The sequence below is a fragment of the Crotalus tigris genome, unplaced genomic scaffold, assembly GCF_016545835.1.
Source record: "Crotalus tigris isolate CLP2741 ecotype Arizona unplaced genomic scaffold, ASM1654583v1 scf7180000017690.20705106771:4171800, whole genome shotgun sequence".
NCBI classification, from domain to species: domain Eukaryota; kingdom Metazoa; phylum Chordata; class Lepidosauria; order Squamata; family Viperidae; genus Crotalus; species Crotalus tigris.
The window spans coordinates 1892674-1915000 of record NW_024096569.1 but is presented as its reverse complement, the minus strand read 5'-3'; the positions used below and the strand labels follow the sequence as shown (position 1 = coordinate 1915000).

Genomic DNA, 22327 nt, shown 5'->3' with positions numbered 1-22327 from the left:
AAATAAGTAAACGTATTTGATGTGCTTGTGGTTTCCTAGTTAACGTGTGCCAAAACTGATGGTGATCATTTCTTAGAATGAGCGGGGAATGCTGAATGCAGCCAAAATGGATAACCCGGTCTACATTTTGGTCTGTTTTATTAAACTATGATTAACATACAGTAAGCCTTGATGGGTAAGAGCAGTTAATTCATGCAGAGTCAATAGAATAGAATAGAGTAGAGTAGAGTAGAGTAGAGTAGAGTAGAGTAGAGTAGAGTAGAGTAGAGTAGAGTGAGTAGAGTAGAGCAGAGTAGCGTGGAGCAGAACGGAGTGGAGCGGAGCGGAATGGAGTAGAGTAGAGTGGAATGGAGTGGAATAGAATAGAATAGAATAGAATAGAATAGAATAGAATAGAATAGAATAGAATAGAATGGAATGGAATGGAATGGAATGGAATGGAATGGAATGGAATGGAATGGAGTGGAGTGGAGTGGAATGGAGTGGAATAGAGTAGAGTAGAGTAGAGTAGAGTAGAGTAGCGTGGAGCAGAATGGAGCGGAGCGGAATGGAATAGAGTAGAGTAGAGTAGAGTAGAGTAGAGTAGAGCAGAGCAGCGTAGCATGAAGTGGAGCGGAGCAGAGCAAAATGGAGTAGAGTAGAGTAGAGTAAAGTGGAGTGGAGTAGAGTAGAGTAGAGTAGAGTAGAGTAGAATAGAATAGAATAGAATAGAATAGAATAGAATAGAATAGAATAGAATAGAATAGAATAGAATAGATGGAATGGAGAAGGAATAACAGAATAACAGAGTTGGAAGTTACAGTGGAGATCTTCTAGACCAGCGGTTCTCAACCTGTGGGTCGGGACCCCATTTGGGGTCGAACGACCATTTCACGGGGGTCGCCAAACAACGCAGTCTGACATTTTCCCCCCCTTTTCCTTAGCTGTGCTCCTCCCTTTTATTCTATTGGCTTTTGAAAGCCAATAGAAGAGACTCTCTTGAGTAGAGTCTAATTCTATTGGCTTTCAAAAGCCAATAGGAATAGTCCAGGCTGTCTCTGCCCTGCTGAGCCCGCCAAAAGTCCCATTCTGCCAACGGGGCTGCACCAGTTGAGTAGTCCTCGACTTACGACCGGTGGAGTAGTCCTTGACTTACGACCGGTTGGGGGTCGCGGCATTAAAAAGGTTGAGAACCACTGTGCTAGACCTAGACCATTTCAGGCAAACAATTGTCTAATCTCTTCTTAAAACTTCCAGTGTTGGAGCATTCACAACTTCCTGAGGCAGGTTGTTCCACTGGTGAATTGTCCTCCTGGTTAGGAAGTTTCTCCTTAGTTCTAGGTTGCTTCTCTCCTTGATGAGTCTCCATCCGTTGCTTCTTGTCCTGCTTTCAGGGGCTTTGGAGAATGGCTTCTCCCTCTCCTTCGTGGCCACCCCTGAGATGTTGGAACACGGCTATCATGTCACCCCCTGGTCCTTCTCTTCGTTAAACTAGACACCATTGGTTGAGATGGGGGGGGCTCTAAAAATAATTAATAAATGAAAAATAATATTGACTGGCCCAATATCGGCATAAACATAGCTCAGATTTAATACCTAGCAGCGGATAGAATTTTTCCCTAAAGCAGTGGTTCTCAACCTTTTTAATGCCGCGACCCTCAACCGGTCGTAAGTCGAGGACTACTCAACGGGTGCAGCACCATTTGCAGAATGGGGCTTTTGGCGGGCTCAGCAGGGCAGAGACAGCCTGGACAATTCCTATTGGCTTTTGAAAGCCAATAGAATTAGACTCCATTCAAGAGAGTCTATTCTATTGGCTTTCAAAAGCCAATAGAATAAAAGGGAGTAGCACAGCTAAGGAAAAGGGGGGAAAAAATGGCGGACTGCATTGTTTGGCGACCCCTGTGAAATAGTCGTTCGACCCCAAATGGGGTCCCGACCCACAGGTGGAGAACCACTGGCCTAAAGGCTTCTTAGCTTTTCCACAGTACGTTGGTTGATCAGAAGTTCCTGCCACTTAGCAAATGCCAGTTTTTTTCTCTCGTATCCCGGGATTGATGGCGCTTGCGTTCCTCCAGCTTTGTGTCTGGAATGGTCGGTCTCTATTACCCGAGCGACGGAGTTGTGGAGAAGGACATGGAGCTGCAGGCCTGGGTGGCTGAAATCTTTGAAAAGTGTTTCCATCACCGGCAATCCTCTGGTAAAAATCCTTTTCACTCAAATCCAACATGGCTTCCTATGATCGAGGGAGTGAAATCAAGAATGGCGCACCGCAATTTGATCCGGGGGTGTCCGATCCTGGCAACTGTCAGGCTGGTGGACTTCAACTCCCAGAATCCCCCAGCCTAGCACGGGGTCCAACCAGAATTCAGCGCGGATAGGACAACGGACAAATGCGATGATTGGGCTACTGGATTTGATCGGATGACTTTCTTAATAGAGAGCGGGAATGCGGTCGGCGTAATATACCTTGACTTCAGCAAAGTGAAGAGAAAAAAAAAGAGCTGGCAGGAGGAATTGTGGGAGTTGAAGTCCACAAGTCTTCGAGTCGGTACAATTGGACAACCCTGTTTTAGACCATACCTCGACACGGGGTGGCTTTTCAGAAGCATCCGGAGGTTTTGATTGGTTCAAAACACAATCGTTGCGTAGTTAGGTGCAAATCTTAGATTTGCACGCGTCCCCTGTCTTACGGGAGCTGCATCGTTTACCCATCTGCTTCCAGGTACAATTCAAGGTGCTAGTTGACACCTTTGAAACCCTACATGGCTTAAGACCAGGTTATTTGAAGGACCGTCTTTTCCCAGTTACATCTGTGTGTCCCACCAGAATGGGGAGGCAGGAGGTGTTAGGGGTCCCATCTCTTAAGGGGGGGGGTCCATCTGGTGGGACCAGGAAGAAGGGCCTTCTCCGTGGTGGCTCCCTCTCTGTTATCTGAAGGACCTCTTTTCCCAGTTACATCTGTGTGTCCCACCAGAATGGGGAGGCAGGAGGTGTTAGGGGTCCCATCTCTTAAGGGGTGGGTCCATCTGGTGGGACCAGGAAGAAGGGCCTTCTCTGTGGTGACTCCCTCCCTGTTATTTGAAGGGCCATTTTTTCCCAGTTACATCTGGGTGACCCACCAGAATGGGGAGGCAGGGGGTGTTAGGGGTCCCTTCTTTTAAGCAAGTCCATCTGGGTGGGACCAGGAAGAAGGGCCTTCTGCGTGGTGGCTCCCTCCCTGTGGAACATCACCTCTGTGGAGATAAGATTGGCCCCCACCTTGAGACTCTTTCTAAAAGCCCTGAAGACGTGGTTTTGACAACGGGCCTAGAGACCTCAAAGTGATATGGACGCCTTCAAGGGGTGGGGTCAATTCTTGTCACCAGGAGGGTTTGGGGGGGGGGTCTTTGGGCTTGCATTGAGGGTTTTTCCTGGCGTCAACGTGAGTTGGGCAGCCATATAAATTTTCTTAATAAATAAGTAATCCCATCCCACCAATTTTTTTTTTTAATTCTTCCAGGTTTTCCTGCACATCTAGGAACTATTGCTGAGTTAACCAAGTATCTGACCATGATGGTCTTCACCTGTTCAGTCCGCCATGCCAGTGTCAACAATACCCAGGTTTGGAGGCTTCTTCTTCCTTAACTCTATGGGAGGTGGGATGGACCCTCCTTCTGCCCCTTTTCTCCAACCCTAGGCTCCGCATTCTGGCTAGATATTACGGAAGGTAAACCAAGATATCGGGATGATATCAGATTGCTGGAAATCTCACCGTACGCATGAAACAGGAGTTTAATAAACATGACTCCATGTTTGGAGGTGAAGCTCCTTGGATGATTCCATGCTTGAAGCTCCTTAGATGTCTCCATGCTTGGAGGTGAAGCTCCTTGGATGATTCCATGCTTGAAGCTCCTTAGATGTCTCCATGCTTGGAGGTGAAGCTCCTTGGATGATTCCATGCTTGAAGCTCCTTAGATGTTTCCATGTTTGGAAGTGAAGCTCCTTGGATGATTCCATGCTTGGAGATAAAGCTCCTTAGATCTCTCCATGTTTGGAAGTGAAGCTCCTTGGATGATTCCATGCTTGAAGCTCCTTAGATGTCTCCATGTTTGGAAGTGAAGCTCCTTGGATGATTCCATGCTTGAAGCTCCTTAGATGTCTCCATGCTTGGAGGTGAAGCTCCTTGGATGATTCTATGCTTGAAGCTCCTTAGATGTCTCCATGTTTGGAAGTGAAGCTCCTTGGATGATTCCATGCTTGAAGATAAAGCTCCTTGGATGTCTCCATGCTTGGAAATGAAGCTCCTTGGATGATTCCATGCTTGGAGATAAAGCTCCTTAGATCTCTCCATGTTTGGAAGTGAAGCTCCTTGGATGATTCCATGCTTGAAGCTCCTTAGATGTCCCCATGCTTGGAGATGAAGCTCCTTGGATGATTCCATGCTTGAAGCTCCTTAGATGTCTCCATGCTTGGAAATGAAGCTCTTAGATGACTCCATGCTTGAAGATAAAGCTCCTTAGATGTTTCCATGCTCGGAAATGAAGCTCTTAGACGACTCCATGCTTGGAGATGGAGCAGTTTGGATGACTCCATGCTTGGACATGGAGCTCCTTGGCTCTTTCCATACTTGAGAGATGGAGCTACAAGTTGCACTTTTAGGAAGCATCCCAACATCCCAGATAGCCAACGGAGCTCTCTTTTCTGGATCTTCTCTAGAGAAGAACTCTAAAACCTTGCCTTTCCAGCATTCAAGGAATGCTCCTGGCTCTGAAGGGGCCTCTAACCTCCAACTTCCATCTTTCTCCAGTTTGATTTTGGAGCCTGGATGCCCAACTACCCTTCCACCATGAGAAGACCTCCCCCAGAGTCCAAGGGAAGTGTGACATTTGCCGACATCATGGAGACCTTGCCAGATGTTAGCACCAGCTGCCAGACATTGCTCATCTTATGGCTCCTGAGCAGAGAACGAGGAGACAAGGTGAGAATGATGGTTTGGCTATTAGAGCCCAGGGTCCCCTGGGTGGTGGGAATGGGTGTGGAGCCTTCCTGGGACTGCTGAAAGGACCGTGTTGTAGACTTGAGACAGACGGTGTCATGTCCCTCCCTCTCTGTTGAGGGAGGGCTGTTCAATTTTGACCCAGATGGGCCTCTTTGACCCCTCTTTCAAACCAGCGGTCCTCTCTGTCCAAATTGTGGACTTTGCTGTCTTCGAAAGAGTGGCCTTTGTCTTTTAAATGCAGATGGATGCCTAAATCTGGTCCTGATGGGTTTGTTCTCCTATGTTGCGTCGCAGGTTTGTGAAGTGGTTGTTTTGTTTCCCCAATGTACAGATCTGCACAGGGCTCACTGCACTGTGCTGCACACACCACGTTGCTCAGTTTGTGTCTGGGTGTTTTGTCCTTGGGGTGGACAAACATTTGCCTTAGTGCATCCTTGGGTTTGAGGTGTGCACGTATGTTGTGTTAGCTGAAGATCCACCTGAGTTTTTCCGATATGCCTCCAAAGGGGATCTTCAAACATCTCCCTTGGGCTGATGGTTCTCCTAACCCTAGACCAGTGGTTCTCCACCTGTGGGTCGGGACCCCATTTGGGGTTGAACGACCATTTCACGGGGGTCGCCAAACAACACAGTCCGCCATTTTTTTTCCCCTTTTCCTTAGCTGTGCTACTCCCTTTTATTCTATTGGCTTTTGAAAGCCAATAGAGTAGACTCTCTTGAATAGAGTCGAATTCTATTGGCTTTCCAAAGCCAATAGGAATTGTCCAGGCTGTCTCTGCCCTGCTGAGCCCGCCAAAAGCCCCAGTCTGCAAACGATGCTGCACCAGTTGAGTAGTCCTCGACTTACAACTAGTTAAGTAGTCCTCGACTTACAACCGGTTGGGGGTCGCGGCTTAAAAAGGTTGAGAACCACTGCCCTAGACGTCTTCTCTCAAGAAGATGGTTCTCCAGATCTCCTAAGGTGGGACATCACCGTGGTTTTCTTTAATCTCTTTCCAGAGATCCCTGGGCTACTACCCTGAGGAACATTTCACTGAGGAAAATCCAAAGAAGGTCATCGCCATGTTCCAAAAAAGTCTGGCCAACATCTCCCGGGAAATCGAGGAGAGGAACCGTCGCCTTTCGCTGCCGTATAATTATCTCAACCCTTCTGAGGTAGCGAACAGCATCTCCATCTAAGGACCGGTCACTGATTCTTGTTGTTCCTCAGCCCACCGAGGACCTTCCATGGAAAGACACCGGTCGAGAGTTGGGACACTTCGTCTAGATTGAGGCGACCTTGGCCAACCTTGAGAAGTTTGGTTGTGGAACACAGTAGACTTGTGTTGAAGACGTGAAGACAAGTAAGCTTAGATTGTGTGGTCGTGCCAACACATCTGGACATTTTTGACCCCTGCTTTGGGGCACTTCCAGGAGAGAGAGCGACTCAGTCCTAGCTCTGCCACCTTCTAGATCAGTGGTTCTCAACCTTTCTAATGCCGCAACCCCATAATACAGTTCCCCATGTTGTGGTGACCCCCAACCACTTATACAACATTGGGTGCCAGGGGCGTGGCCAAAGAAAAGGGGGAAAAAATGGCGGACAGCCTTGTTTGGCAACCCCTGTGAAATGGTCGTTCGACCCCAAATGCGGTCCCGACCCACAGGTTGAGAACCACTGTTCTAGGTCCTCACCAGAAACTCTACTCCACTTTTCCGCCCTGTTCCTCGTTTTAGGAACGACTTCGGGTCACAGCATCATCCATCATCCCCGTGCTTTTCGAACACCACAGTCTACTACAATCTGTGGAAGTGGCTTTTGTCGCAGAATTTGGTTGTTTTGTGGTGCGCTGTGTGAAAATCAATAACTTTTGGACAGCCTGGAATCTCCTCACATGTAGCTCCGTTTCTGCTTCAGAGGCACTGTTTATAGAAGCAGTCAACTTACGATTCATTTAGTGACCGTCCGAACTTGCAACGGCACTGAAAAAAGTGACTTACGACGGTTTTTCACACTTCACAGCCTTTGCCGCACAGCTGTCACAGCACCCCCGCGGTCACGTGATCAAAATTCGGACATTCGGCAACTGATTCCTATTTATGACGGTCGCAGCGTCCCAGGGGTGTCACATGATTCCCCCTTTTGTGACCTTTCTGACAAACAAAGTCAATGGGGAAATCAGATAGCCATGTGAGTAACTTAAGAGTTGCAAGGATTCACGTAACAACCGGGCAAGAAAAGTCGTAAAATGGAGCCAAACTCACTTCATCGCTGTCTTGCTTAGCAACAGAAATTTTGGATTCCCTTGTGGTTGTAACATGAGAACTCCCTGTTATCTTCTCTTTTTTTCTATTTTAGGAAAAAAGGAAATATTAAACGGCCTCTTATCGGCAAGGGATCAAAGGTGTTAAGTAATGTTAAAGTAGTCAAATGCTTTTGACACCTTCCTAAATTAGTTATTGGCACTGACTACTTTGGGATCCAAAGAACCAATTATTTCAGGATTGATTGATTGATTGATCGAGTGAGGACCTTTTTCACCTTTTTTTCAACGGTGAAAAAAGTAAGGTTCTACATCAGTGGTTCTCCACCTGTGGGTCGGTACCCCATTTGGGGTCGAACGACCATTTCATGGGGGTCGCCAAACAATGCAGTCCGCCATTTTTTCCCCCTTTTCCTTAGCTGTGCTCCTCCCTTTTATTCTATTGGCTTTTGAAAGCCAATAAGAGACTCTCTTGAATAGAGTCTAATTCTATTGGCTTTCAAAAGCCAATAGGAATTGTCCAGGCTGTCTCTGCCCTGCTGAGTCCCATTCTGCCACCCGTTGAGTCCCATTCTGCAAACGGTGCTGCACCCGTTGAGTAGTCCTCGACTTACGACCGGTTGAGTAGTCCTCGACTTACGACCGGTTGGGGGTCGCGGCATTAAAAAGGTTGAGAACCACTGTTCTACATTTAGGCAAGAAAAACCAAATGTGCAGGTATAGTATAGGGCAGTGATGGCGAACCTTTTAGAGACCGAGTGCCCAAACTGCAACCCAAAACCACTGATGTATCGCTGGGTGCCGGGTGGGCGTGGCCTGCTGGGTGGGCGTGGCTACAGTGGTCATGGCAGATGGGTGGGCATGGCCAGCTTGATGTTGGTCGTGGGGAAGGACGCCTGTGGGGGCCGGGCATGGTTGCGGATATCCAGGGAGATCCAGGTGGGGCGGTGGGCAGGTGGCTCGTCCTGCGGGATGAGATGAGGCAAGGCGAAGCAGGGTGGGGGTGCCATTGTCGCAGGGCAAGGCGAGGCAGGGCCGGGGTGGCTGCTGCCTGACACCATTGGCCCCCACACACAGAGGCCAGCGAGCGCATGGGTGCTGGGATGCATTCGGCCATGTGGGACCTCAGCGAGTTCGCGGGCGGCTGGTTGAAGAGGATGGTTGATATCTCCGGGGCATGGCGCACGTGCCCACAGAGAGGGCTCTGAGTGCCATCTCTGGCACGCATGCCATAGGTTCTCCACCACTGGTATAGGGGGTACTTTGCTCAATAGTAGCAACTGTGAGAGGGACCTTGGAGTCCTAGTGGACAATCACTTAAATAGGAGCCAGCCGTGTGCTGCAGCTGCCAAAAAAGCCAACACAGTGCTGGGCTGCACTAACAGAGGGACAGAATCAAGATCACGTGAAGGGTTAATATCACTTTACAAAGCATTGGTAAGGCCACACTTGGAATACTGCATCCAGTTTGGGTCCCCACGATGTAAAAAAGATGTTAAGACTCTAGAAAGAGTGCAGAGAAGAGCAACAAAGAGGATCAGGGGACTGGAGGCTAAAGCATATAAGGAACGGTTGCTGGAATTGGGTATGTCTAGTTTAATGAAGAGAAGGATGAGGGGGGACAGGGTAGCAGTCTTCCAGTATATCAGGGGCTGCCCCAAAGAGGAGGCAGTCAAGCCACTCTCCAAAGTGCCTGGAGGCAGGAGAAGAAGCCATGGATGGAAACTAACGAAGGAGAGAAGCAATCTAGAACTAAGGAGAAATTTCCTGACGGTAAGAACAATTAACCTGTGGAACAACCTGCCTCCAGAAGCGGTGAATGCTCCGACACTGTTTTAAGAAGAGACTGGACACCATTTGTCTGAAATGGTGTAGGGTTCCCTGCCTGAGCAAGGGGTTGGACCAGATGACCTCCAAGGTCCCTTCCAACTTAACAATAATAGTAGTAGTAGTAGTAGTAGTAGTAGTAGTAGTAGTAGTAGTAATAATAATAATAATAATAATAATAATAATAATAATAATAATAATAATAATACAAAGTCAAAATTGAGAAGACAGCAACAGACAGTAAGTGCCGCCTATGCAAAGAAGCTGAAGAAACAGTGGACCACTTGGTAAGCTGTTGCAAGAAGATTGCACAAACTGATTACAAGCAGCGGCATTACAAAGTAGCAACAATGGTGCATTGGAAGATCTGCAAAAAATATCATTTGCCTGTAAGCAAAAACTGGTGAGATCATAAAATAGAGAAAGTCATAGAAAATGATAAAATTAAACTGCTCTGGGACTTCAGAATTCAAACAGACAAGCACCTGCAACATAACACCCAGACTTAACAAGTGTCGATAAGAAAGACAAAAAAGTCTGGATAGTGGATGTGGCAGTGCCTGGAGATAGCAGAATAGAAGAGAAAGAACTGGAGAAGATCACAAAATGCAAAGACCTACAAATAGAAATAGAAAGACTGTGGCAAAAGCAAGCAAGGGTAGTACCAATAGTCATAGGCTCCTTGGGTGCAATCCCAAAACAACTGGAGCACCACTTGAACACCATTGGCATTGACAAATTCGCTATTAGTCAATTGCAAAAGGCAGCCTTACTAGGAACTGCTTCCATCCTGCGACGATACCTGTAATACCATCAAACACCCACATCTGCCTATCCCAGGTCCTGGGTAAGGACTCGATAGGTAGACAAAATGCCAAATCCAGTCTGAACATCTGGCTGACTGTGCGATGATCGATAATATAATATAACTGCCCATTTCATGTAGTGACTCTGAACAATTTACTGGACTGAATCCTTCCGTTTGGCAATATGCCAGAGACATTATTCCAGAATATTGCCTCTAACCCAATCTTATTTTCTTAATTGATTCAAAACAAACAGAGATAGCATTATTTAAACTCACACGGTATACTTCCACACCTCTCCTCCCGGTTTGATGGCAATCCTGAACTTACCTATCTGAAATTGCTTCAATTAGTATGTCTGCTTAAGCCATAAGCTTAATTACGGCTGGTGAAGCTTCAGTTTAAGGAAAGTATCGCTTTTTTATTGGCAAAAGCTGTAGGCTTAATTAAGTGTAGGCTTAATTGTCCTTAAGCTATACAAGGCCAAATGTAGGTCAGAATCTAACCGTTGGGGTCCTCTAAAATTGTAGACTTTTCTAAATGAGGAGATCTAAAGCTTGGTCTTTTTTTAAAAAGAGAAGGAATGAAGATTGGATTGCAAAAGAAATATATGAAAAAAAGGTGAAGGGGTCAAGATGAAGGGGAAGAATAAGAAAAGAATAAGAATTCCCCTAGCTAGGATGATTTAAGATGGGTGGACTTCAACTCCCAGAATTCCCCAGCCAGAATGCTTTAAGATGGGTGGAGTTCAACTCCCAGAATTCCCCAGTCAGCGTGCTTTAAGATGGGTGGACTTCAACTCCCAGAATTCCCCAGCCATCATGTTTTAAGATGGGTGAACTTCAACTGTAAGACTGCTGTTGAAAGAAAAATCAAGTCCAGTTCCAAGCCGGGAGTAAGATACTGGAAATAAAATGGAGGCTGACTGCTTAGGAAAGAAGGTTTAATGATGAGCAGAACCAACAACAGCAGGTAGTTCTGGGACAGCTGACAAATTGATTTAATGAGTACAAAGTTTTTTTATACAGTTTTACAGCATTTTGTAATTTAGAGGCTTGCTTTGTGTGCTTTTGTTATTAGATTTGTTTAGTTTGTTTCACAATGGCTAGCAATGGGTCTAACATACAGGCTTCCTTGTGTTTTAATCCTATCAAACAAATGTAATTCATTTTACCCCCTTATCCTTAGTCTGTCAGCTGCCTCCATTTACAGGCTTGATTCAGTGTTTCTGCTTTTTGCATTCTTAATACACTGCCGATGCAACAACCGAATTCACATGGTTTGTAAGTGTTCATAAAGCTACTTTTGGTTTCATCTTCCAGATAAATCTCTGCTCTTGTCAGGCCATCCTACCCTTGTTTCACAACCTTGAAAATCAGACACTTCAAGAAAGAGACACTTAGCTGGAATGCAAACAGGTTACACCAACAGCTGCTCCGGGAAATTACCTAATCTTAAAATATAAGGTTGTTAAGTCCATATCAAGTTAGACTGGTTTTCTTAGGATCCCCTCTAGAAATTTCTCTGGAATCAGGTTTGGAGGGGTGGGAGAATCTAAAGAGAAGTCCAAAAATCAAGATGGCAGCCGCCACCATGACAACAACAGAATTTTTAACACGTGTTTCCAAGGGAGTTGAATCAAAATATGGGTACCCATCGCAGCACACTCTCCGCTTCCCGCCAGATTATTGCGAGAAGTTTTATATATTCCAAATATATTTCATTCTTTATACGGTTTCTATCTCCCCTTAGAACAGGGCTAGGCAATCTTGGCTCTTTTATGACTCGTGGACTTCAACTCCCAGAATTCCTGAGCCAGCATGGCTGACTCAGGAATTCTGGGAGTTGAAGTCCACGAGTCATAAAAGAGCCAAGGTTGCCTACCCCTGCCTTAGAATATGAACAGAATCTACAAGGCTCTGAGAATCAGGGTCTCCGAGTTAATCAAACTAGCAAACTTCCTCAAACCCCAGACCTACTCCATATGCAAACACAAACAGAGTTAATTAACTTGAATAGAACAGAGCTGGAAGGGGCCTTCGTGGTCTTCTAGTCCAGCCCCCTGCTTAAACAGGAGAACCTATACCATTTCTGAAAAATGACTGTCCCGTCTCTTCTTAAAAATCTCCAGCGCTCACGATTTCTGGTGGCAAGCTGTTCCACTGGTTGATTGTCCTCACTGTCAGGAAGTTTCTCCTTAATTCCAGGTTGCTTCTCTCCTTGATCAGTTTCCAACCATTGTTTCTCGTCCTATCTTCAGGTGCTTTGGTGAATATGACCCCCCTCTTCTTTGTGGCAGCTCCTCAAATACTGGAACTCTACCATCATGTCTCCCCTGTTTCTTCTTTTCTTTAGGCTAGCCAAACCCAAATCCTATTGTCTATTATTTTATATTTGTGAGACACTATTTAAAATTTCTTAAATCCCAAAAAAGATAAAACTCAACGGATGTCAAATTAAGCTAAAAGTTTATCCTTCCTCCCTCCCCCTGCTTTTTGCCCATTGGCTATTATTTTAGATTTTTGAGACACTATTTCAAATTTCTTAAATCAAAAACAAAAAAAGGTAAAACTCACCAGATGTCAAATTAAGCTTGCCGTTGTGAGGATCTTTAATATCGATCAACAGGTTAAATCTGTATCCTTTCTGGTACATTAATTATTAATGTTTCGGCCCATGTAAACTTTACACTAATACCGAAGAAACGGTACGATTGGATCATTAAAGAAAGGATGGCACAGGAGGAACGAAAGGAAATGGGAATGACAAAAATTAAAATGATTTTCAATGATTAAAGTGAATTGTTAAATTGTGCTGTGGCAAGTCATCCCACAAGGAATTGGTCCCCTGGTGGGTTGACCACAGAGAGTTTGATGCAGAGAGGTTCTCCCCTTCTGGGCTGGCTTAGCCATTTTAATTTTTTACTGCTGGTGTTTTGGCTCCCTCTAGTGTCCATTTGCAACTTTCCTCAAGCCCCAGTTCCTAAGACAATAGAATAGAATAGAATAGAATAGAATAGAATAGAATAGAATAGAATAGAATAGAATAGAATTAGAATTAGAATGGAGTGGAGTGGAGTGGAGTGGAGTGGAGTGGAGTGGAGTGAAGTGGAATGGAATGGGAATGGAATAGGAGTAAGAGAATAGAGTAGAATAGGAATAGGAATAAATAGAAATAGAAATAGAAATGAAGCTGAAAAGGACCTTGGAGGTCTTCTGCTCAAGCAGGAGAACCTATACCATCTCAGACAGGAGGAGGAGGAGGAGGAGGAGGAGGAGGAGGAGGAGGAGGAGGAGGAGGAGGAGGAGGAGGAGGAGAACGACAACAACAACTGTGGGGTCCTTGGTGCTCTCTGAGCTTGGTTGTTTTTTTTTGCAGACATTTCATGACCCAACTAGGTAACATCATCCATGCTAGAAGGGAATGGGGTTTGTGGACCAGAGAGGAGGAGGAGGAGGAGGAGGAGGAGGAGGAGGAGGAGGAGGAGGAGGAGGAGGAGGAGGAGGAGGAGGAGGAGGAGAACGACTGTGAGGTCCTTGGTGCTCTCTGAGCTTGGTTATTTTCTTGCAGACATTTCATGACCCAACTAGGTAACAACATCAGTGTGAGTAAGGAGTGGGTTTTGCTCTGAGTTTATATTCTAGTGGCTTGCCCTGTCCGTGTTGGTGAGAGGGGTCTTGGAGTTTCTTTCGTTGGGTTGTTTACTATTAGCTTGTCTGGCAGTAAGGCCCACTTTTTGACATTGCCAGTTGAAGGGCGTCTACTAGGATCTCCACACAATCCATGTGATCTTTCATGCACCCCTTCACACACGTACCCCCTCGTCTCCCTTCAGCCTCGCCCCAAACCCTGCCCCGATCCACTCTATCTCCTCCAATGGAAAGCAATCCCAACCACAGCACAGCAGATTCGCAAAATATATTTTTAAGTCAATGAAACAGACCAAACCCACGAATGGCGTTTAGGAAAACGAACATTTTTACACAGAGGACCCGCACGAAAATATTTGAGATTCTGAAGCCGGGCCCGTAGAAAAAGAGGAGTCTGTTCCTGTTAGCAAAATATTTGCTAGTTCCTTTTATTTTCTCATCAAGAAAATATAATCTCATATATCTGTATCTTATATTTAGATGGCCCTACAACAGTGTAAATTTTAAAATTCAGTCATGGGATTATTTTAGCCATAACTTTGAAACTACGGATCTAATCTGGAGACTCCAAATAGTTAAATTTAAGGTGGTTTTGTAGCAGTTTACATAAAGATAATATTCTGGTTTTCTCTTTGGTTGTGACCGAGTGGTTTTTTCCCTCCTCTTGCAGAATTCTGGGAGTTGAAATCCATACATCTTAAAGTGCTGGATTCGAAAATTGCCACGAGAATCGGGTTACAATCTTGAAAATTCAAAGTCATGCAGAAATGTTGAGAAAGGCTGTGTGCATTTATGATGCCTGCTCGGAGGGTATACAACCGTGTTTCTCCATTTTGGTAACTTTAAGTGGTGTGGACTTCAACTCCCAGAATCCCCCAGCCAACATGGCTGGCTGGGGGATTCTGGGAGTTGAAGTCCACACCACTTAAAGTTACCAAAATGGAGAAACACTGCTTAATAATGACCGGTTACTTCAAGATGCTGTATTTAAACATAATTCTTTTCCAGAAGGAAGTTTTGAAGCAACTCGTTTCCCCAAATCCATCCTTGCCTCTCACCCTCAAGTAGATTAAAAAAATACGCAAGATTTCATACAGTTTTTTCCTGTTTCTCCTCAAAATAGCTAAAAGTTACATTCTTGGATCATAGAATAGCTGAACGGGGTCCCTTCCTACTTTAAATTTTCATCTCTACCGCTGTTTTTGAGGAGGAGATAAATGAAATTAAATTCAGACTCCTGGCTCAGAAGAGGAAATGAATTTTTTAAGAAGGAAGCCCTTTTTTATATAAATTGTCACAAATATTCCTTCGAGGCCGCACCGTTGTCTAACAGAGCTGAAGTCCCACTTCCGTTAGTGGGTCCGTGAATATTGTCTCATTCGCTGTACAGTCTCCAAGGGTCATCCCAGCTTCATCTCTAATGGATTTGGTTTCTTCTAGAAAATCAGAAGACTATCAACATATTCTCCTTGAAGGTCTCTTGGTGTGGTGTGGTGTCCACAAAGCCACCCAAATGCCAGTTCCAGCTGGATTATCTCCCCGCGATTTCTCTGAAATCATGGTCTTCCCTTCGTTAGCCGTTCTTCTCCACATCCTGTCCTCTTTGCTAAGGAAATAATTAATGTTATGGAATCCGGGCGTCCATCCTTGTCAAAAGCGAGCCAAGTCCCCAACGGAAGTCAAGAGCAGCTGCCGTTCCTGGCTTGGCCAAAATCCCACCAGGTTCAAATGTTCAAATGTTGAAGACCTAGTTGGCCCAAATCCCAGCCTGCATCTCACCGTTGATCACAGTGGGTGAGGAAGAAGTCCTAGACCGTCCACAGTTCCATCAGACACTAGAAGTTTGAAAGTAGCAGACGATACGGGGGGAAAGGGATGCATCCCTTTGGGTTATTATGGGATGGCTCCCTGCCCAGTTGTGGATTCATCCTCTTCTACCAGATTGGCCCAAAGGCCTTCAACAGGAAACACGAGCGGTGGCCAGCCACAGAGCTGGAAATTGGTTGACCTGGTTTAAAAAAAAGAGTGATGAAGTTATGAAAAAAAAAAGTCTTTCTGATGTTCATTGTCTCGACGTTTCATATTAACCTTCCCCAGTCTGACATCTTCCAGCCTCTGAAGTTCTTGAGAATGTCCTTGAGGGACAGGAGAAAGAGGAGAAGGAGATGAGGCGAGGGTCAGAGAAGAGACAGGGGAACATCTTGTGGATTTTATTTTATTATTTTATTTTATGTTATTTTATTTTATTATTTTATGTTATGTTATTTTATTTTATTATTTTATTTTATGTTGTGTTATGTTATTTTATTATTTTATTTTATTTTTTGCAGAAAAATGAAAAAAAAGTTACCTCTTAAGACCCTCTATTATGCTATGTATTCAAGATGAACTGAATATAATAATTATATAGACTAGAATAGAATAGAAAATATGGAATAGAATAGAACAGAACAGAACAGAGCAGAACAGAACAGAACAGAATAGAATCTATTGAGAATAGAGTAGAATAGAATAGAATAGAATAGAATAGAATAGAATAGAATAGAATAGAATAGAATAGAATAGATATTGGAATATAGAATAGAATAGAATAGAATAGAATAGAATAGAATAAAAATAAGGAATAGAATAGAATAGAATAAAAATAAGGAATAGAATAGAATAGAATAGAATAGAATAGAATAGAATAGAATAGAATAGAATAGAATAGAATAGAATAGAACTGGAAGGAACCTTGGAGGTCTTCTAATCCAGCCCCTTGCTAATATATAATATAATAATATATAATAATATAATATATAATAATATAATATAATATAATATAATATAATATAATATAATATAATATAATATATAATTCATTTCATGGCAAGGAAAAGGGAGGGGTCCCTAAATTACTCTCACCGCTTTGAAGCCAGGACCAATGAAAGCAGCCCTTGCACACAACTTATTCCATCAAGGTCTCACCTCCATCACAACTGGCTTCATGCAACGGTCTTCTTCCCAGCTTATATTTTCTGTCCCTGACGAGCTTTCTGTAACTTCTCCCTCCGGTCCTCAGGAATTTCATCCATGCTGATGCCGTGGCTGCTTGCCCTGGAGGAGATAGATAGGTAGGTAGGTAGGTAGGTAGGTAGGTAGGTAGGTAGGTAGGTAGGTAGGTAGGTAGGTATAGGTAGATAGGTAGATAGGTAGGTAGATAGGTATAGGTAGATAGGTATAGGTAGATAGGTAGGTAGATAGGTAGGTAGATATGTAGGTAGGTAGATAGGTAGATAGGTATAGGTAGATAGGTAGGTAGGTAGGTAGGTAGGTAGATAGGTAGGTAGGTATAGGTAGATAGGTAGGTAGGTAGGTAGGTAGATGGGTAGGTAGGTAGGTAGGTAGGTAGGTAGGTAGGTAGGTAGGTATAGGTAGATAGGTAGATAGGTAGGTAGATAGGTAGGTAGGTAGGTAGGTATAGGTAGATAGGTAGATAGGTAGGTAGATAGGTAGGTAGGTAGGTAGGTAGGTAGGTAGATAGGTATAGGTAGATAGGTAGGTAGATAGGTAGGTAGGTAGGTAGGTAGGTAGATAGGTATAGGTAGATAGGTAGGTAGATAGGTAGGTAGGTAGATAGGTAGGTAGATATGTAGGTAGGTAGATAGGTAGATAGGTATAGGTAGATAGGTAGGTAGGTAGGTAGATGGGTAGGTAGGTAGGTAGATAGATAGATAGGTAGATAGGTAGGTAGGTAGGTAGATAGATAGGTATAGGTAGATAGGTAGGTAGGTAGGTAGGTAGATGGGTAGATAGGTAGGTAGGTAGATAGATAGGTATAGGTAGGTAGGTAGGTAGGTAGACAGGCAGACAGGTAGGCAGACAGATAGATAGATAGACAGACAGACAGAGACAGGTAGGTAGATAGGTAGGTAGGTAGGTAGTCAGGCAGACAGGCAGGCAGACAGACAGACAGGCAGGCAGACAGACAGACAGATAGATAGATAGACAGACAGAGACAGGTAGGTAGGTAGGTAGGTAGGTATAGGTAGATAGGTAGGTAGATAGGTAGGTAGGTAGGTAGATAGGTATAGGTAGATAGGTATAGGTAGATAGGTAGGTAGGTATAGGTAGATAGGTAGATAGGTATAGGTAGATAGGTAGATAGGTAGATAGGTAGGTAGGTAGGTAGGTAGGTAGGTAGGTAGGTATAGGTAGATAGGTAGATAGGTAGGTAGATAGGTAGGTAGGTATAGGTAGATAGGTAGGTAGGTAGGTAGGTAGGTAGGTATAGGTAGATAGGTAGATAGGTAGGTAGATAGGTAGGTAGGTATAGGTAGATAGGTAGGTAGGTAGGTAGGTAGGTATAGGTAGATAGGTAGGTAGATAGGTAGGTAGGTATAGGTAGATAGGTAGGTAGGTAGGTAGGTAGGTATAGGTAGATAGGTAGGTAGGTAGGTAGATAGGTATAGGTAGATAGGTAGGTAGATATGTAGGTAGGTAGATAGGTAGATAGGTATAGGTAGATAGGTAGGTAGGTAGGTAGGTAGGTAGGTAGGTAGGTATAGGTAGATAGGTAGGTAGATAGGTAGGTAGGTAGGTAGGTAGGTAGGTAGGTAGGTATAGGTAGATAGGTAGGTAGGTAGGTAGGTAGATGGGTAGGTAGGTAGGTAGGTAGATAGATAGATAGGTAGATAGGTAGGTAGGTAGGTAGGTAGATAGGTATAGGTAGATAGGTAGGTAGGTAGGTAGGTAGGTAGGTATAGGTAGATAGGTAGATAGGTAGGTAGATAGGTAGGTAGGTAGGTATAGGTAGATAGGTAGATAGGTAGGTAGATAGGTAGGTAGGTAGGTAGGTAGGTATAGGTAGATAGGTAGATAGGTAGGTAGATAGGTATAGGTAGATAGGTAGGTAGATAGGTAGGTAGGTAGGTAGGTAGGTAGATAGGTATAGGTAGATAGGTAGGTAGATAGGTAGGTAGGTAGATAGGTAGGTAGATATGTAGGTAGGTAGATAGGTAGATAGGTATAGGTAGATAGGTAGGTAGGTAGGTAGGTAGATGGGTAGGTAGGTAGGTAGATAGATAGATAGGTAGATAGGTAGGTAGGTAGGTAGATAGATAGGTATAGGTAGATAGGTAGGTAGGTAGGTAGGTAGGTAGATGGGTAGATAGGTAGGTAGGTAGATAGATAGGTATAGGTAGGTAGGTAGGTAGGTAGACAGGCAGACAGGTAGGCAGACAGATAGATAGATAGACAGACAGACAGAGACAGGTAGGTAGATAGGTAGGTAGGTAGGTAGTCAGGCAGACAGGCAGGCAGACAGACAGACAGGCAGGCAGACAGACAGACAGATAGATAGATAGACAGACAGAGACAGGTAGGTAGGTAGGTAGGTAGACAGACAGACAGGCAGGCAGGCAGGCAGATAGGTAGATAGATAGATATAGAGATAAGAGATATAGAGAGATAGATAGAAAGCGAGAGAAAAAGAGACATACACATACACATATATGTATATATATATCTATATCTATATCTATATGCATACACACACAAAGTGACAAATGAGCAGCTCTCTTACCCTGGCTTCAGGTCAGGGGGCGTAGGGATAGGTTTGCTGAAGCCGTCCCGACCGATCAGCCAGTAAGTATCTTCCGTGCCTTTTCCCTACAGAGGAAGCGAGAGGCATCAAATCGAGGAAAAGCGAAACATCACTCCGTTTTTTTCTAACCTCGAGTCAGTTCTCACCCCCCACCCCCACCTTGGCCCTGTTTCAGCAACCTTTGTAATTTATTTTTTAGTAAATTCTCACAACTTTGCCTACATTTTTACAGGCACTTCTGTTATTTTTTTTCCCCTTTAGTGGATTATACCAATAGAAGTTGTTATTTGTAGCTCAGGGTTGAATTTTGGGCTGGGGAGGGTGGTCCTCGGTGCTTTCTGACCTTGGTTGTTTTCTTGCAGACGTCTCATGACCCAACTAGGGAACATCATCAGTGCTAGACGGAAGTAGGAAGTTTGTGGGGGGGAGGAGGAGGAGGAGGAGGAGGAGGAGGAGGAGGAGGAGGAGGAGGAGGAGGAGGAGGAAGAGGAAGAGGGGGAGGAGGAGGAAGAGGAAGAGGAGGAGGACTGTGTGGTCTTTGATACACTCCGAACTTGGTTTTCTTGCAGGCATTTCATGACCCAACTAGGGAACGTCATCCGTGCTAGAAAGGAGTAGGGCTTGTGGGAGTAGGGCTTGGAGGAAAGGAGGAGGAGGAGGAGGAGAGGAAGAGAGGAAGAGGGGGAGGAGGAGGAAGAGGAAGAGGACTGTGATACACTCCGGAACTTGGTTTTCTTGCAATTTCATGGGAACGTAGCTAGAAAGGATTAGGGCTTGTGGGAGGAGGAAGGAGGAAGAGGGGGAGGAGGAGGAAGAGGAAGAGGAGGAGGAGAACTGTAGTCCTTGCACTTTGAACTTGGTTTTCTTGCAGACGTCTCATGACCCAACTAGGGAACGTCATCCGTGCTAGAAAGGAGTAGGGCTTGTGGAAAGGAGGAGGAGGAGGAGGAGGAGGAGGAGGAGGAGGAGGAGGAGGAAAGAGGAAAGGGGGAGGAGGAGGAAAGGAAGAGGAGGAGGAGGACTGTGTGGTCTTTGGTACACTCCGAACTTGGTTTTCTTGCAGGCGTTTCATGACCCAACTAGGGAACGTCATCCGTGCTAGAAAGGACTAGGGCTTGTGGAAAGGAGGAGGAGGAGGAGGAGGAAGAGGGGGAGGAGGAGGAAGAGGAAGAGGAGGAGGAGGAGGAGGACTGTGTGGTCTTTGGTACACTCCGAACTTGGTTTTCTTGCAGGCGTTTCATGACCCAACTAGGGAACGTCATCCGTGCTAGAAAGGAGTAGGGCTTGTGGAAAGGAGGAGGAGGAGGAGGAGGAAGAGGAAGAGGGGGAGGAGGAGGAAGAGGAGGAGGAGGAGGACTGTGTGGTCTTTGATACACTCCGAACTTGGTTTTCTTGCAGGCATTTCATGACCCAACTAGGGAACATCATCAGAGGTAGGGTTTTGCTCTCTGTTTATGGAGGTCTCTTTGGTGATTCCTTAATTAGGCTGTTGTTTACTGTTTAATTGTCTAAGTTGGTAGTTCCTTAATTGGGGTGATGTTTATAGCTTGGTGTCAACCGCCTAAGCAAGGAACTTCCAAGTCCGTTTCCACCAACACTAATAGTGCAAATAACTAGTGTATAAACAAAGAGCAAAACCCCTTTTCCTTCTAGCACTGATCATGTTACAAGGTTGGGTAATGAAACGTCTGCATGCAAACAGTCAAGCTCAGAAAGCATCAAGAATCCTACCATTTTCCTCCCCCCTCCTCCTCCTCCTCCTTCCACTCCACAAACCATACTTCTAGCACTGATGATGTTCCCTAGTTGGGTCATGAGATGTCTGCAATAAAACAACCCATCTCAGAGAGCCCCAGAAACATCTTCGCTGCTCGTTTTTGTCTTTTGATCTGATACACAATATGTTTCTTTGCCACTTTTCATCTCTTTCTTTTTCCCCTCTTTCTTTCTCCGTCTGCGATGTTGCTTCATATACTACCTTTCAAATACAATTGTGATACCTTCAGTTCCGTTTTCCCTCGTAAATCGAGCTTGTAGCCTTCTTTCAGGGCATGCAGGATCTCGACCGTGCGCAGGTTGACGTGGATTCGATAAGCTGCAGAAATAACACACAGCAACACGCACTTGGAAACGCCGAGTTTAAAAAGCACATCGCAATTCAACCTAGACAGGATTCGGCAAAACACAATTGCCAGGGTGGGTCCGAGGAGGTTCCGAAAAGCTGAGAGGGCAGCTGCAATGTGCGTTGAAAGAAGCAGAGCTTAGGTTGTGTCGTCTCAACCATCTCGTTGTTCAGTTTTGGCCCTCTCCTACAGACTTTCCTTGTTAGGTTCGAACGAACAGACTCGCGCGTGTAGAGTTCAAACTAGCTACTTCACTGTTCTCTGCCTCTAGTGCAGGAATCTCCTCAGAATGACAAGTTTCACCTAGGAAAAACTACATAAAGGCATTCAAGAAGGGTCAGGCCTACGCCTTTTGTGTTTACTTAAGGATTCCAGACTAGTTCCCTGCTTGATCTTCTCCTCCTGACTGGCTCGCCAACATTCCTGGAGGGGAAGCAAAGAACGTGACGATCTGCAACTCTCCGCAGACAAAGATGCTGTGTTTGCAATAGTGGCGACTATGTGTAGCTCAGGTGGAGGATGAGGGCGGAGGTCCGTTCTCTGAGCTTGTGGGTTGGTGTCCGTATGTTTCGTTACCAGGCTAGACAAATCTCTTCAGTGGTGTTTAGGGGATGTCTATGTCAGTGCTCTTCTATTTATTTCAGTTGTGGGAGTGTCAAGGGAGGGTCTTGTGGTGAGTCATCAGAGAAAGGCTGGTGATGGGTCTTGGGATGGGGAGGTTACTTTCGGTCGGGGCCCTTGGAGGGTGTGAGTAGGTCCAGGGTGAGTCATCAGTGAGAGCAGTGGTGAGATTCAGCCGGATCGCACCAGTTCGGCAGAACCAGTAGCTAATGTGTTTTTGTTGCTCAGGCCCAGAACGGGCTTCCGGAAGCGGCATCCACACAGAGAACCGGTGGTTCACATATTTGAACCCCACCACTGAATGAGAGGGTCTTGTGACGGGGAGATTACATCAGGTTAGGGCACGGGTCGGCAACCCGCGGTTCCGGAGCTGCATGTGGCTCTTTGAGCCTTCTCCTACGGCTCTCAGCCTCCTCCGCCATTTGCAGAGAGAGAGAGAGAGAGAGAGAGAAAGAGGCACTTGCATTTCCCTTTTCTCTCTATCTCTCTCTCTCTCTTTCTCTCTCTCTCTCT

General features: G+C 45.2%; 2 protein-coding genes across 7 annotated transcripts in view; one reads left to right on the top strand and one right to left on the bottom strand.

Moving 5' to 3' along the window:
* The window catches only part of LOC120305736 (hydroperoxide isomerase ALOXE3-like), a 28254-nt gene extending 20818 nt beyond the window's left edge, over positions 1-7436 (top strand). For 2 of the 3 annotated variants that reach the window (XM_039337986.1, XM_039337985.1), the window contains exons 12-15: positions 2058-2179; positions 3482-3582; positions 4769-4939; positions 5960-7436. In XM_039337986.1, coding sequence (XP_039193920.1) covers positions 2058-2179; positions 3482-3582; positions 4769-4939; positions 5960-6139 — 574 coding nt within the window. In that variant the 3' untranslated portion in view covers positions 6140-7436. Of the gene's footprint in view, positions 1-2057; positions 2180-3481; positions 3583-4768; positions 5122-5959 lie in introns of those variants that run through there. The other variant, XM_039337988.1, reaches the window with a different exon arrangement.
* A 6975-nt stretch (positions 7437-14411) lies between these two features.
* Positions 14412-22327, bottom strand: part of GUCY2D (guanylate cyclase 2D, retinal) — a 51027-nt gene continuing 43111 nt past the window's right edge. For 3 of the 4 annotated variants that reach the window (XM_039337972.1, XM_039337970.1, XM_039337969.1), the window contains exons 17-20: positions 21071-21165; positions 19050-19135; positions 16454-16582; positions 14412-15494 (exon numbers count right to left, since the gene is read on the bottom strand). In XM_039337972.1, coding sequence (XP_039193906.1) covers positions 16495-16582; positions 19050-19135; positions 21071-21165 — 269 coding nt within the window. In that variant the 3' untranslated portion in view covers positions 14412-15494; positions 16454-16494. Of the gene's footprint in view, positions 15622-16453; positions 16583-19049; positions 19136-21070; positions 21166-22327 lie in introns of all 4 variants that reach the window. The other variant, XM_039337971.1, reaches the window with a different exon arrangement.